Source organism: Anopheles aquasalis, chromosome 2, assembly GCF_943734665.1.
Source record: "Anopheles aquasalis chromosome 2, idAnoAquaMG_Q_19, whole genome shotgun sequence".
NCBI lineage: Eukaryota > Metazoa > Arthropoda > Insecta > Diptera > Culicidae > Anopheles > Anopheles aquasalis.
The window spans coordinates 58,800,647-58,818,171 of NC_064877.1; the positions used below are offsets into that span (position 1 = coordinate 58,800,647).

Here is a 17,525-nt window from a genome sequence, read left to right on the forward strand (position 1 = left end):
AGCAGCTCCATCCATCCGCCCGGTTGCCCATCCGGCGAGCGACCTCAATCAAGTTCCATTTTCATGCAAAGCTGAAGGCAGAAGAAGGGGGATGAGTTCACGTGGCACTCGATCCCCGGTTGTTGGATTTCGGTTTAAATTAAAAGCCACTCCCGGACGCCACTCAATCTAATCCGTCTGTCTGTCACACGGATCTGTTTCGATCACTTGACCATCGCCGATCACCATTGGCCAGAATGGAAGGCATCGTACGTCTGATTCGTTTCCCTTTTTCCCATCGCTTTTTTTCTTTATTTTTCATCTTTCCTTCCAAGGAACGATGTCAAAGATCAGAAGGACGTTTGCTGTACGTTTTGTCCGGTACCCCAAGGGGGGAGGCAAAATCGTCGACCCTCCGCCAGGGTGTGGCAGCGGAAATGGTGAAAAGGACAGGAGAGAAAATTGAATTTCTCTCTTTGATGGTGTAAATTCTATTAACGTTTGGCGACGGCGACGGCCCCGGTGCGTGCCACACGATGCTGCGCTGCACGTCATGGGCCAGCACATGGCTCGCCCAAGTCCCCCCGCCGGAGGACTTGGACCTGTTTAAAGGCCAAACCCGGCCCGCCATCATCAAAGACGTGCGGTGCGTTCGAGTTCGCTTCGTGGTGATTTCTAGATGAGGAAAAAAAAAATCGTTTCGTCTTTTCCCTGAAGCAGCTGGAAAATGGGAAGCGGGAAAAAAAGGAAACAAATGATTGGGATCACGGTGGTCCGACCTGCGGCCTCGGTGACCAACGGTGCCGATGGTGGTAAGTACGTGCTAATGAGGCGATTATGAGTGGAGAAATCTGGAACGCTTCATGGCCAGCTCTGGCCGAAAACGGGACGGTTCTGTTTGGTATAGTGTGTGCGGTTCGTCTTACGCATGTTGGAAAATGTGCTGGAGGCACGCAGGAAGAAGAAGAATTTAATTTATATAGACACATCTTTTTGTTTTAAAATTATCCAGCATAATATTGGGTCGATAGTAAGTAATCCATTCTTTTGCTAAAGCATTACTAAAATCTACTCTGTTTTCTAGGATAATAATAATACATCTGCCATCAATGTTTCGTTTCTTATTGGCGATCAACTCAAGTAATTAATTTTTACGGACCTTACGGAGCTTTCCAGCATAAAAATGTTGCTATGCACAAAAAAGAGTATAACTGCTTAATGCCTAGTTAAAAATAAATGTTGGATGCAGTTAAACACTCTGAGGAAGATCTAGGATTGTTTATTTTGATTATCATTTTTACCTTTTCGACAAACAAAGCGACAAACTAGCTTGATTCAAACAGCTCAGCTATTAAGAATATTCTATGAATCTTTCGGAAACTTCTAGACCGTTGATCGCAGTTTGGTCGCCTTTTTAATTGTTCGATTACGCTTATGGATGTGGTGCATCTCAAGCTGTTCTTTTTATTTCGTGCGTCGTCAACACGTTTCGACTTCGTCAACACCTTTAAAAATGTCTGCGGCCTGAGTTGCATTTTCACTTTAATCAAAGCTAGGTAAATTATATAATGCATCGAATATTTTCGTTTATCACTTCCGTTTCCGAACATAGTGCAACTTGAAGCGACCTCACTCTCCGTCTTCCCCAGCTCAGCCCAATATTCGGTCGCTCCACGGAAATCGTTCAAATGCAGTCCAAGTTTATGACGCGTTATCTACACACAATTCTCGGTGATGTTTACAGGCCAAACGTAAACGTACATCCTAGAATAATCGCATGTAAAAGCATCAAGAGAAAGCCGCAATGATCACAAACCAGCGACCCAGAGCAGCCCTTTCTTCAACCGAAGCGACAAGAAGCCCAAGAACCAAAACCGTCATCTCAATCGGACTTGTCAAGGTGTGTCCACCACATTGTAAACATAAATCGTGACATATCGGTTTCAACAAGAAAGTAACATCCGAACGCGACATATCGATGCCTACGAAATATCAAAGTGACAACGAGCGAGTACTGCTGCACACGAGTTCGGCCACAGCCGAAAAGAACCCTTTCCATTAGAATAAACAGTGAAAGTGAGTTTAGGTTCGAAATTTCACATGTGTCGCCGATGAAAGAATGCGTCGTTAAGAGTCTGATCAAAGCATGCGTCGTTAAGAGAAGAACGCGAGTTTATGGTAATATCTCCACGGTCGGGTGGAATTGACAAGTTTCCCGGAACCTGACAAACAATAGGTTCTAAGGTTGGATTAACAGATGGAAGCTCTACCGCATCGGCTGATTGGGAGAAACAGAGAGTGAGAGTTGGGGGAAAGTTTAGAATTAGTGAAAGCAACAAAGTAGGATTAGGATTTAGTATATAAGCTCGATCTTTTGAATAAATCGAGGCCAGTATTTTGTGAACCATAGAGACGCGTGTTGGTTTCTTTGTGTCAGTTCCTTTACTCCACAGGTTCTGCAGTGCTGGTCGAGACAGATCGCCATTTTAGACCGCTCGCTACGTTTGTGACATTTCATTTGGTGACAGCGGTGGGATAACGATATCCCGTATAGGACGAGTAGTTACCCGGTGGGTAGCGAAAGCCGTACAATATTTGTAAGAACAGTTTTATGTGAATAAAAGTAGTGAGTAAGTGATTAAGTGAGTGATAAAGACTGAAGGCGTAAGTGAAACGTGAAATACCGTGTCAGACACCGAAGAGCATCGTTGCTGAGATTCGAAGAGATGACACCATTCGCTTTTTTGTGGTAAGTGAGGGGGTAAGTACCCGAGGGAAATATTATATGTTTGATCAGAACAAAAGCAATCCAAGTGTTTGGAAGAGTGTTCAATGAGTGATAGGGTATTACGTAGTTCTTCGAAATTAGGAGGTACAGCACCGTCCGAAAACACAAATAACACAGCAAAAGAAGTTGCAAAATCAGATCCGGAAAAGGGTCCAAAATCAAAAATTCCAGAACTTATAAAAACTATAAATCAAGCACTAGGCTCATCTAAAGCACCAACCGAAAAAGCCAAAACTACCGATCAAAATAAATTAGATAATCAAAATAACAGCTCAGCTAGTGTAACAACAGGAAAAAGTGTAACAGAGGCTGAGAAAACAAAACCAGCAAGTGAAGGTAAAAAGCTGGAGGCCGAACCAAAACAGGAACTTAAGATCGAAATATATTCAGGAATGACTAAGGAAAGCAGTGTTGCTAAAATGCCAGATATGGCTTGGCAGAAGATGGCTTTACGGATGATTCCGGAATTCACAGGAGACCCTAACGAATTAGAGGCATTTTTGTATCAAGTGGATCAACAAGCCGCTAGAATCCCAGCAGGACAATCAACACAATGTGTTATCGATATTGTTTTAGCGAAACTAAGGGGGGATGCAGCTCGATCACATGACCGCGTTAAAGCGGATAATTGGAGAGATATGAGGGAACTTATCAAAAAAGAGTTTGGTGGGTGCTATCGGTTAGAATCCGTTGCACAGCAAATCGAAGAGTTAGAGCAAGGACCTACAGAAAGTTTTATAAGCTACCGCAATCGAGTGCTTCATCTGTTGAGACTGATGGAAGAATATTCCAAGACGTCAAACGAAGTGTATCCAATGAGAATCTTTCGATCTCATGTTACATCGGGATTACGGGATCCAGTGTTGAAAGCTGCAGCACGCCAACAAAAGAGGTTGGAGATTCGTCCGTTGTTGGAATTTTTAGAAGAAGAGGACCGTGATCTTGAGCAGGAATTGAGCGAAGAAAGACGTAGAGCAAAATTGAAACAAGCTCGGGCGCCATCTCCTAAGAGACCAATTGCTCCTCAACAACAAAGGGACTATACCTACAGGAACGATGCAGCCTATGTCTATCAAGGACCACGGCAAAATCATGTAGGTTGGAAAGGCCAATCAAATAACCAACAATATCGTCAAAGCTATACTCAAAATAGACCAAACAACCAACTGATGCGTAACAATTATGCTTACCAAGGGAATCAAAATTATGTTCAAAGATACCCAAATCAAAGCCAACCAAGAGAGAACAATTATTCTTACCAGGGACCACGAAATAATAACTATCGTGGAAATAATGGATACGGACCGGCTGTTCCGACCAATCAGAAACCACGCTTCCCACCTCCGAATCTGAGGGAAGGAGGAAACAGTTCATATCAAAAAAACTAATATCCGGGAATTTTTATAAGCGTAGTGACGGCAGGAATTCCCATTTCGGTAAATTTAAACCATATCACCCGAATAACCTTAGAATATTTCAGAGTAATGCATATGAGAAGAAGAACAGCATAATTGAGAAAGAGGTGAATAATTTGAATGGAGTGAAAAAACAGCTAGAATATATTGGAGTAGGTCTTGTTAGTGTATGTTTGAAGGTAGTAAAAAGTGGATCAAACCCTATACACTTTATGTTGGATACTGGCGCATCAGTAAATTTGTTGCGTTGGAAGGAAGCAGTTAAAATGGGATTAAAAGGAATTAATGTAAAAGCAAGCACCCAGTTAGCAGGTATAAGCGGTCGTATAATCGAAACATTAGGAGTATGTCAAATGGATTTAGAGATAAATGGAGTATGTTTCCCAACGAGTTTTCATTTGGTGCCAGAATTGTCGGTTCCAGGAATATTGGGAGCGGAGTTTCTGCATCGATATGCAGCTATAATAAATTATAAAGAAGGACACATCATCGTGTATCCAATAGTAGATCAGAATGAAACCCCGGTAACGACTTTTGAGAAGAAAGAGGAAAAAGAAGAAGAAAAAGTTAAAGAAGAATGGGAAGAACAATGTGGATTGACGCCATTGACGGCGCACCCAGGGAAGATTTTATTGTTAGGCGAAGAACAAGGTATATATTACGAGCGAGAAGAAGAAGAAGAATGGTATAGAGAGATAGATCTAGATTCCAATATGGATTGCGATTTAGTGGAATATCGTAATATAAAGAAGTTACAAGGTCAAGATCGGGTGAAAGAACTAATTGGCTCACTAAAGATTCAATCGGACAATAGGAAAATTAAAGATATTATAGGTCGGTACAGTGAGGTATTTTTTATGGAAGGGGATGAATTTACCTGCACAGATGCAGCCGTACATGAAATAGAGACATCTAATGAAACCCCGATTCACAAGAGACAATATCGGTTCGCAGAGGTTACGAAGAAGCATGTTAAAGAGCAGATTGACGAAATGCTTACGCAGGGAATTATCCGGCACAGCATTAGTCCATGGAACGCTCCGGTTTTATGTATTCCCAAAAAGACGGACGCAGATGGGAACAAGCGTTATCGCATTGTAATTGATTTCAGAGAATTAAATCTTATAACGAAACCTTTTGTGTACCCTATTCCGTTAATCAACGAACTGATTGACACATTAGGAGATAGTAGTTTTTTTTCGACATTAGATTTAAAATCGGGATTTTATCAAATTCCTATCCATCCTAAAGATGCACAAAAGACAGCGTTCTCAACACCGGATGGTCATTATGAATTTACGCGTATGCCTATGGGGCTTAAGAATAGTCCCTCTACTTTTCAGAGATTAATGAACACCGTTTTGTACGAGATCGAAGGCGTCAGAGCAGTGGTCTATCTGGATGATATCGTTGTGTTTGGTAGAACGATCGACGAACATAACGAACATTTTGAGAAAGTTTTGGCTGGTCTTCGCAAACATAACCTGCGTTTAGAGCCAAAAAAGTGTCAGATACTTAGACAAGAAATTCAGTATCTCGGACATCATATAGATAGACATGGTATCAAACCATTAAAAGAAAGTGTAAAGAAAATAGCTTATCTAAAAGCCCCAACCACCGTGAGACAGGTTAGATCGGTTTTAGGAACAGTTAATTTTTATGCAAAATTCATACCAGGTGTGGCAAACATTAGAAAACCTTTGAATGACTTGTTAAAGAAAAATAGCAAATTCAATTGGACTCCTGCATGCCAGAAAGCATTCGAAGATCTTAAGAACGCCCTAATAAGTGAACCACTGTTGGTGAGACCGAATTATTTAGATACCTTCGTTATCACAACTGATGCGAGTAAATATGCTATCGGTGCCGTTTTGACAAACGAGAAAACAATGGATCGACCAATCGCATATGCAAGTCGCACCTTGATCGGAGCTGAAGGAAGATACCATACAATTGAGAAGGAATTGTTGGCCATAGTTTGGGCTGCATCATACTTTCGACATTACATATATGGTCAGAGATTTATCGTATATACTGATCATCGACCACTTGTGTCCATTTGGAAATTAAAGGAGACATCTCCCACATTGACAAGGTTACGATTGAAATTGCAAGGATTTGAATGTGTCATCCGCTACAAGCAAGGTAAAGAGAATGTAGTTGCAGACTTTCTATCCCGAATACCGTTAGAAGGCATAGAGAAAGAAGAGACAGAAGATTATGTAACCACACCTACCGTAGCTGTGACAACCAGGTTACAGCAAAAGAGGATGCAGGAGGATGAGGACAAAAAGAAAGCAAAGAAAGATCAACAGTTGACCAATGGTAGCACCCCAATAAACAATAATGATTCACATCTCCACGATGTCATGAATCTACCTGCTCAGGATGATATAGAAGTCGAGGATGAACCCATCAATAAAGAACTGAATGAACAATTTGAACAGGCCCGATCACAGAAAAGGATTGATGTTCGAAAAATTAGTTTCAAGAAAAAATTTGATGATGTGCCCTCTCATTACAGAATTCTTATATTAAACAGTAAATCAGCAACATTTGAACTATCCAAGTTATGGGACTTGCCACATGGTCTTAAGGATTACACAAACAATAACATATTCCACATTCCAGTAGGTAAAATCATTGGCATAATTTTGGAAGGCAAAAGCAACTCTATTATCAACAGCAAACTATTCTTAGAACGGTTCAACCAGTGCATTCTAAAATTAACAGAAGTAACCAGCACAAATCAGTTAATACCAGTTCTTTCCTTTAGAAAAATTAAGCAATTTGAAATCTTCGAGATGATTCAATTTTTGGCTGAACGACATAATATTACATTCTCGTTATATAATGCAAGTTCTGAACGTATTGAGGTAGCTATGAGTGATGTTCCAGCCTTGCTAAAGGAATTTCACGATGCGCCATTAGGGGGGCATGTTGGTGCGAAAAGGATGCGTAAGAGAATTGCAGCTGTTTATTATTGGAAAAATATGAGGCGAGATATCGAAGACTACGTAAGAAAATGTGAATCATGCCAGAAGAACAAAATTTGCAAATATAATCGAATCCCAATGAAAATAACTACCACAGCTTCAGAGCCGTTTGAGAAACTATTCATGGACATTGTAGTTTTGCCGGAAACTGAAAAAGGGAATCGTTATGGATTGGTTATACAAGACGATCTCACAAGATACGTAATAGTAGCCGCAATGGAAAATCAAGAAGCAATCACGGTAGCACAAACTTTTGTGGAAAACGTAATTTGTATGTTTGGAGTTCCAGAAGAGATAGTGACTGATCAAGGTTCTAATTTCATGAGTGATGTCATGAAAAGTGTATGTAAAATTCTGAAGGTAAAGAAAATCAATACGAGTGCATATCATCCTCAGGCAAATCTGGTGGAACGTGCTAATAGGGAATTAAAGATGTATTTACGGCAATATGTTGCAGGAGATCCGTATATTTGGGATCAACACATTCCTTATTTTACGTTTGAATATAATACCACGGTAAATTCGTCAACAAAATTTACACCATTTGAGTTAATGTTTGGGCGAGAGCCACGACTCCCTTTGTCGATTTACAAAGGCAAGTTCCAAGAATCAAATTATAATGATTATGCAGTGGAAATGAGTAAAATATTTAAACATATCCATGAAACCGCTAGAGAGAATTTGAGGAAATCGAAAGAACAACGTAAGGAAGTGTATGACAAAGGCACACATGAATGGAGGCCTATGTGGGGAGACAAAGTATTGGTGCAGGCCAATCCAATGGGGGTTGGACAAAAGCTTCAAAGCACATGGAGAGGGCCATATACGGTAATAGATGTACCGAGTGAACAAACAGCGGTAATCAAGAATGGCAATCGGTATGAGAGAATTCATGTGAATAGATTGAAAAAATTTTATGATTAAAAAAAAAAATTAGGAATGAAAAAGAGAAAACAAAAAGAAAAAAAAGAGAAAACAAAATGAAAATAAGGTGATACGAAATTAAAATGGGTTGCGTCAAGTGTATGACTGATGGAGTTAAAATAGGCAAATCAAGTATATAAGTGAAGGTCAGATTTAGTGCACAATATCTGCCTTTATTGCGATACCGGTTAAAATATTCTTGGATTCTCTATTTTATCAAGGAATGAAAAATTAGTTGAATAGTTGAAATCTATGGCCTGAAAAAAAAAAAGGAAACAAGACTTTACAATATCATTAATCATTATCTCTATAGTCTTATTTTCCCAGCTGTTCTGGCATCCACTAACGTGCCAGCAAAATTATATGTTGAGAACGTGGGAGTTACACGGGTGCTTCAAGGATATATGGGAATAGATGTGGATTTGGATTATCGTCAGTTAAAGAAACAGATAGATTACTTGCAAAGAGCTTCAGACAATTATGAGTTGCAATGTACCAAGCTAGCAAAGCATGTGGGTACTGGTCACTGTCCCCAAATGAACGAGACGCTTCAAAATAATTTGAATCAAATCAAGGCTAAAGATGATTATATTCAAACATTTTATTCAAAAAAAAGAGCCAGAGGAATCTGGGCTTATCTTGGAGTTATGGATACCGATGACAGGCATCGAGTTGATGATAATATGGACAAGCTACGTTCGAATCAAGAATCATTAAAAACCACAATCACGCATCAAACTAATGTGGTAGAAACTCTTTACAAAGAGATTACTCGAGCATCAGAGAAAGTAAATGACGAGATGGAGGCTATACAAGACTGGGGAAAATTAATCAGAGACAAAACTGGCGCCTTACAAAATATGACTGTTGATCTAAAGGAAATGATAAAGTATGAACAAGATTTATCAGAAGCCGGTCTATGGATAATCCAAATGTCCCAACATATTCGCCAACAAATGGAATTATTCACGAAACTTTTATTAAAAACCAAATTACATGCAACAGAAATTTTGGAATTGGTAGACACCAACGAATTATGGTCCAAATTAGAAAAGGATTCGCATAGATTATTTCCTGACCTAGATTTTCCGAGAAATTCGTTCGGAGCGATAATTCCTCAAGTGTTAAACGTGATTACTATGGATGTTCAGTTTACGGCAGATAAGATTCTAAAGGTGACGCTGAATTTTCCCATAGTGAGAAATATTCATTTTGCAACGTATGTTGGCACTATCAGCCCTGCCGCCCAAGGAACCACAATAAGCATTGTACAGATGGAGAAAAATGTGCTTTTAATTAACCCCCGTAATGAAAATGGGTATCTGCTGATGGAAAATGAATTAAACGATTGCAGCAATCTCGGAACAACCCGGTTATGCAACATAAGAAGTCCACAATTAGAGTTGCACAGTACAAATGAGTGTTTCCCAGAAATGTATTTCTTCAACCAAACAGCTTCTTGCCAAGTAAAATTGATACAAACAAACAGAACCATTTGGCTGAAAACACATGATCCCAACGAATGGATTTACGTTGCCCCTAAGCCTGTAAGAGCCAGAATCACTGAGCTGAGAAGAGATTAAATATATCACTTTGGAAGGTTCAGGCACTGTAAAACTCGACCGCAACGCTATGATAACAACATCTGAATCAACTGTTCTGTATTATGAGCAAACAAAAGACAACACCGCACTGATTGCAAACCCAATGGCACTGAACTTCACTGAATTTAATTTTGAAGAAATTACCTTGTCTGCTGTACCTATTTTGCCGCCTACATTATTGCCATTCGTATCAAAGGAAATGCTTTTGCGTCATTCCACTGACATTAAAGATTTAAAAGACTCCTTTCCGCGTCTGAAAAACATTGTTTATGCACCATTAAAGCACCCTTGGATAACCACTCCAATGTTCTTGGCGGCCTTAGCAATCATGGCTATCGGAATGCTTCGATGCCGGCCGAACATCAACTGTTGCACCAAGAAGAAACGAGCGACTGATCATCAGCCTATGAACATGGCATTGCTAGAAAACCCCCGAAAACAAACACACAAAACAGAATACCAAATGTTGATGCAACAACAGAGAAGCGGGGCGTTCACGGTTCTGTAGAAATGACCATTGGCCACAGGCTCATTTGTTTGCAGCCTATTAACTTCGATCTAGGCTGTTATTTACAAATTAATTAGAACATCAGAATATAAACAAAAGTGAAAGAACTGAAAAGGAACGTGAAAAAAAAACAATCATGACTTGTGATCCATATAAAAGCAAGTCCAAAAGGACACGGAATCATCAGTCCATCGACAAGCCAGACCGACAGCCAACCAGCCGGATAGCCAACCAGCCGGACAGCCAACCAGCCGGACAGCCAAGCAGCCGGACAGCCAACCAGCAACCACCAACATCATCAGCATCAGCTCGTCGACACATCAGCGACACCAGAGTCGACACCAAGCATGACGACTCTACAGAAAATTAGGATCATCGCGGAGGAAAATGCGCGACGAGTGCTGGACTACCTCGGGGGATGGACCATCCGTCGCTTCTGGGCGGCGCACGACTGGCTGGATGCCAGAAGGAACCGGCGTCTCAACGGGCCGGATGCAGCCGAGGAGGAGCTGCGCGCTTGGGAGATCGCCCGAATGGACAACAGACAGTATGCGGAATTCTTCCGCCTGCCGTACAATCCTCCGGAGGAGAACGACCAGGAGTTTCCTCAAGAGGAAATATGGGAGTAAGAAGGAGAGGAATGGTCGGTAAATGGACCTAATTTTTTTTAATAAAAAAAAAAAATTAACATGTCTGAAATTTAAAAATATTATTCCTTAGTATTAAAAAAATGAAAGAAAAGGTTGTTCGGTTTTCCGCCTCGAAGATTTTTTTGAACGTATAAAAGAAAAAAAAATGAAATTAAAAAAAAAAGGGGAAATAAAGAAAAAATCTTTTCTGTACTTAAAAAAAAAACACAAACAGAGATTTACAATTAAGTTGGAGAATAGAAAGAAAGCTAGAACATCCGAAAATATTTACAGGTTTCGAGAAAGGAAAAGGGGAAAATGATAAGGAAACGGGGATAGCGATTGAATTGACGAAATGAAAGAAAACGAAAGTTGAAGAATGAGAATGGAAGAAAAGCATAAACTGTTTCAGAAACGGGTGTGGCCTTGTGGGTGCTAGCTTCGCCACATCCCTAGGATTCTTTGAGCCAAAAGAGCTCTTAGACGGGGTTCAATTCCCAGTACCGTTAGTAAGCAGAAAGAGGTTCAAGAGAAATATTACATGTTCTACATACATAACAGAAAGAAAAAAAGAAATAATGAAGCATTGAAAAGAAAGAGTAGGAAAATAGCATATCAATGTGAAATGAATGATAAAATTTGATTCAAATGAGAACGAGAGAGAGAAAAGAAAAGAGCAAAACGCATGACCAACATTTGGGTTCAAGTCCCAAGCTCGTAAAAAGGAGGAATAGGAAAGAAACGATAAAATGAATGAAAACGAATGTAACGAAAATGAATATTTTGAAAAGCAGAGAAGCCCTAAAGTAAACAAAAAATGAACACATGTGTGGAAGAGAAAGAAAATGAATTTTAGAAAGAAAGAGAAACGATAAATCAACGAGAAAGGAAACAAAGTGAAATCAATGAATAGAACGAATGAAGGTAGAAAGAAAAACTAGATGTTGAGATTTGTCGGATGCAGACCATGAATGCACATGCATCATAACCGGTCCCATTTCAAGAAGACACTAGGAAAAAGGCAATGTTGGATGATAGCATAACAGTGAGAATTAAATTAATAAAAAAAAAAATTGATGGAAAATAGATTAGGTAATTACCAACCTTAAGCCGAAAAACTAACCAGCTTAAAGATCGCCTCTTTAAGTCGACCTTCAAGCTCCAGTAAGTGGGGGGGGCATGAAGCGACCTCACTCTCCGTCTTCCCCAGCTCAGCCCAATATTCGGTCGCTCCACGGAAATCGTTCAAATGCAGTCCAAGTTTATGACGCGTTATCTACACACAATTCTCGGTGATGTTTACAGGCCAAACGTAAACGTACATCCTAGAATAATCGCATGTAAAAGCATCAAGAGAAAGCCGCAATGATCACAAACCAGCGACCCAGAGCAGCCCTTTCTTCAACCGAAGCGACAAGAAGCCCAAGAACCAAAACCGTCATCTCAATCGGACTTGTCAAGGTGTGTCCACCACATTGTAAACATAAATCGTGACATATCGGTTTCAACAAGAAAGTAACATCCGAACGCGACATATCGATGCCTACGAAATATCAAAGTGACAACGAGCGAGTACTGCTGCACACGAGTTCGGCCACAGCCGAAAAGAACCCTTTCCATTAGAATAAACAGTGAAAGTGAGTTTAGGTTCGAAATTTCACATGTGTCGCCGATGAAAGAATGCGTCGTTAAGAGTCTGATCAAAGCATGCGTCGTTAAGAGAAGAACGCGAGTTTATGGTAATATCTCCACGGTCGGGTGGAATTGACAAGTTTCCCGGAACCTGACAAACAATAGGTTCTAAGGTTGGATTAACAGATGGAAGCTCTACCGCATCGGCTGATTGGGAGAAACAGAGAGTGAGAGTTGGGGGAAAGTTTAGAATTAGTGAAAGCAACAAAGTAGGATTAGGATTTAGTATATAAGCTCGATCTTTTGAATAAATCGAGGCCAGTATTTTGTGAACCATAGAGACGCGTGTTGGTTTCTTTGTGTCAGTTCCTTTACTCCACAGGTTCTGCAGTGCTGGTCGAGACAGATCGCCATTTTAGACCGCTCGCTACGTTTGTGACATTTCAAACTCAAAGACGATTGGAACAAATAAGTAATGGTAGTGGTTTTTTTTTAGAGTGAAATGTTCTTTTTCTTACAAGTGCACACATTAATATTATATTATTTGTTCTAATATTTGACGAAGTATCGAGCACTAAAGGCACTTGATTTAAAAATAAAAGATTATCTTTTCCACAAACCAATATGCGTTTGAGCATGTAAAAGGTTGCTAGTAAGAAACCGGCTGCTTAACACCCTTCCCAACTGTCCAAACTATTCAAACCTGTAATAACTTCCATCGGTTCATACGAGCTGACGTTCTGTCCAACTTTGTGCATACGAGAAAGGTCCTGTAATTCAAAATCCAAATTTTCGAAACCGTCTGTCCAACGCTCGTCTGCTCAGTTGTAACTCAGTAACAACAGACAAACAACACGAATGATTCAAAACTATTGCGTTAGCAATTGTTTATCGTGAGTAGGTATTTGATTCCATTTAACACCCGTCTACAGTTTCAAGTGCCATAAACAATCCTCTAGGTCTGCTGCATTCACTTTCCCCCTGGGGGTTTTTGGGGCACTATCATCACCGAAATGCTCCAGTTACCACCACAAGCTGTCAAGGTGCATGAAATGCTTGTCAGCCAAAACACGCCACACTCTCACAGTGAGCAGCTTGAAACAGCCTCAACGTGCAACCTACGGTCTTCTACCCATCCCAAAAAAGGGGCGAAAACATCCAATGAGAAAGGATTCTTCTGGGAAAACTTTCTGGACACCCAAAAACCTATGGTATCGCACCTAACCGGCTAACCCGGCGGGGAATGGTAAAGTGGGTTTAGAATAACCATTCCCAGCAGTTGTCGAACGAACAGGTGAAGGTGTGCCAGCTCGATCACTCTTGGTGGAGGCGCCTAGCCGGTCTCCGTTTCACAAGCACCAAATGCTGCCTCAAACCGTGCACTAGACTTTCTCGACGTTACAATGGTGCATTCTGACACCATTCTGCATTTCTGCAAACACTTTATTTTAATTGCATATGAAATTTCTCGTTCTCCCTTTGGAAGCTGAGGTGAAAGCACAAACTCCATTCGTTTCTCTTTGCTTAATTCATGTTTTAGAATGGAATTTGTTGTTTCGAGTTTTCGGTGGGATGCGCATTTAAAATGCATTCGAAATGTAGAGCATTGTATGAAAAGTGTAAAAAGTGGAAACCCTGAAAAGAATCTGCCAAGCAAATGTCTTATTTCTCTCACAGCAACAACTTCCTAAGTGGAATCCTTGCACAATGCACACACGAAGGTGCACAATCTAGAGTGATGAACCATTAAGACTAAAGCTAAATGCTTCTGGAAGTTGCTTAAAGCACAACACAAACGGCCACATCTCACAAACCATCTAACGAGCGAGCGCAGCATGCAGCTCTCTCCTGGCGATCACCACGATGATGCTGCCCTTTCCGCCCTGGGAACCTTCCAGGAGCAGGCACCAACGTTCGCCATTACGTCCGCGGTCCGCACCGAGAACGCCGAGTCCTTTGTGGACGAGTTCTGTGGCGTCATGCAACGGAAACGCCCGCTCACCGAGTACAACAGACTCACACAGAGGAGAAAGGTCGTTTCTTTTCATGGAGCAAGCCCTTTGTCGAGCACAAACACAACACCCTCGTTGCTGGCTGCGGTTTTTCACGTCGGTGGACACTAGGGACCTTCGCCGGATCCAGTGTTTGCCGGTGTGCGCCATCAAGACACTTGGAGGGTTGGAGGATCCTTTCTTTGGCAGTTAATTCGACATCCTTTGATGCTCTTTAATGGTATCCCACCGTACTGCTGGGTCGTCTCGCTCATCAAGACCACGGAGAGGAGCACCGCGCGCGCGCGAGAGAGAGAAGAAAACAACAACTCCCCACGTGGGGGGGATGATGCTCTGGGCCGTGGTACAAAACATCCAGTTTACAACCTGCACAGATTGTTAATTACATAACGTATCAGGGAAATTAAAACTAACGATCAGCTGCTGCCGTGTGCAACCGGGGGTGGCCAGAGTCCCGGACTGACCGGGATGACGGTTTCCTCTAGGAACATTCCACTCGAGGGTTGATGCAGTTGCAGGCGAATGGAATGGGGGAGCTGTGGTTGTTTGATAGCGATAATGGTTCCCATTCAGTTCACCGTAACCGCGCTGGTTGATTAAATTCTTTAATTTAATGTTCTACTTCAAGTGGCCATTACCTAAGGACGGACCTATCTCAAAACCACCAGGATACACTGCACAGCTGCACCAGCAAACGCCAGCATCTTAATTACTTCCTGCTATCTCTGGTGAATTAGGATTTTTGAAACACTTTCGAAACAAGAAGCTCCTAATGGATGGATTCTGACGTTCGGTCGTTCACATATGGATTGAGGATCGAAAGTCAGTTGGTAATAGTGCAATCGAATGTTATGACACTTGTTCTTCCAATTATTGGATGCATTCAACTAATGGGATCGCTACGTTGCTTGCAAGGTAACGAACGATTCTTCGAGATGCAATATGGCGCTCTAGAAGTAGAAGAAGAGTGACCCTTTGTGGTGCGTGATATGCGGTAATAGCTTACACATGTAACCTCACCCACAAACTGTCTGTGAAATCCCATCAGCCAGCCAGCTCGCCAGAAAGGTCAGCCAAATGATACAATCTTAAAGCAATTAGGGAGCGATGTTTTCACACCTGAACTGGCACTGCAATTGTTGCAATCTCTGTGGACTGGGTGGCTACGAAATCTCACGTTCCGACCAGCAATTGCGGTGCCATCGTACCTGCTACTCCTCCTCCATCTAGGCTCCATTTCCTTTTAAGCTGCACAAGCTGCCAGCAATTGGACTACCGGGAGGTGTGGTAATGGTGCTGGCCGGGAGTATCATTGTTCGACCTCGAGTACGCCGGCGAACGGCATTGTCGTTAGGACGAGCGAGACTCCATTTGCGATAGTGAAGAGCACCATTTGCGCGAAATGTGTTCTTGTGCCTGGCCGCTCGCTGGATCGCGCTAATTCGTTTCGCGCTTGCAATCACGTTTAGCCACACCGCGATGGCTGTCGGAGTTGCATTAACGCGCGGTGGTGGTAAGCCATTTGTTTTATATTTGCTCCGTGAGCACCGGACGGATCATTTGCAATGCAAAAGGTGGTACGCGCATTTGCTGCGAAATGCGTAGCGAAGCGAAACGGCGTTCGATTCATTCATTCCTCAAACAAAAAACATTCGCGGAAATTCGACGACCCATTATTATGCAGCCGAACCGAAGACGTGAGCGACACTCGGAAACATCACAGTCGGTTAATGGGGTCGCACCTTGGCGCCTTCATTGGCGCGTTTTTTCCATTATTGCTTTTGATGAATGGACGACGAAGAGATGGGAAATCCATTTGAATTGTTCTCTGTTGGTTCTGGGTCTTGGGACCCTTTCCTTCTTCTTCTTCTTCTGCTTTCTACTCTTCAGGGCTGTCAGAAATGAAAAATATGCTTCCAACGCTCAGCGCTTTCAACAAACAAAAGGGAGAAAAGGGAGAAAAGGGAGAAAAAGGGGGGCCATCAGGCCAAAGAAACCCATCAAGCACGTACCTGCAGCGAGCAGCAACCACAAGATGGGAAACCTTAAATCCATTACGCTCGGAAGTGGACCCATGGCACCCATGGGGTAGAGCGGATGGTTGGGCGGCCAAACCCACACTGGCCGTACCTTCCGTCAAATCTCTGGCTTTCACTTCAGCAGCACCTCAAAGCACCAACACGGATGTACACGGATGAATTTTATTTCGTTCTTCACTCGTTAGTCACGCGATGCACTACAGGATACACACATATACACAGCGACACACACGAAGTCACACCGGTGCGGTGCTGTAGGCTGTTGAATCCTTTAACCGCATCCCTCCTGTCATCTGCTGGGATACAGAGGTCGAAAAAGGGGGGGGGGTGGTTGGATGAGGGTTGTTAAATCGTTTAAATTGCATTGCGAGCACAGCACAGCACATGCCAACAGTACGAGGGTAACAGGACGCAACAGGAGACTCAGGATCGCAACACAAAAAAAGAAAAGCGTAGAAAAGCGCCCGTAAACGAGTATCCTGCTCGGACACGGCTCGACAGGGGCCGAGGTCGGGCGAGGACGGACGCATCCGGACGTCTAAATTCTACCCCTAAAAGCCTCACTCACAACAGGACCAGCACCGGAGCCAATGCTACCGGATCCAGAGATAGAGCATAGAAGTGTGTTGCACTTCTTCACTGCTCCAGGGGTGCAAAAACCAACAAAAAACCAGGTGGTGGTTCAGGGGTGTAGAATCTGCTGTGGGGTGTTCAAATCAACCACAAACGAACGATGAGCCAATGGCCGACGGTCTCGGCTCTGACCTACCGACCAAGGTGAGATCGGTCGGTTGGGAACCAAAAAGGACCGGGACCGGAAAGGTGAAACAAGAGCAAAATCAACCCCCTGGCCACCCCGTTCCCTCCAAACGAGGGTGTTGCGTTTATGACGCATCCCAGCACCGGATCTTTCGTTGTTCTGTGGCTCAAAGTGCAAACCTTTGCAGGCGCACTCACACTGGCAGCTCACTGCTGTGGTGGTGGTACCGTGCAAAAAGG

The 17,525-nt window shown here is 42.4% G+C and overlaps 1 protein-coding gene across 1 annotated transcript in view; it reads right to left on the reverse strand.

The window, feature by feature from the left end:
- LOC126570322 (uncharacterized) overlaps positions 1–17,525 on the reverse strand; it is a 94,377-nt gene that overhangs the window by 61,030 nt on the left and 15,822 nt on the right. The window contains exon 2 of the mRNA XM_050228001.1: positions 16,500–16,819. Within this exon, the coding sequence (XP_050083958.1) occupies positions 16,500–16,572 (73 nt within the window). The 5' untranslated portion in view covers positions 16,573–16,819. The remainder of the gene's footprint in view (positions 1–16,499; positions 16,820–17,525) is intronic.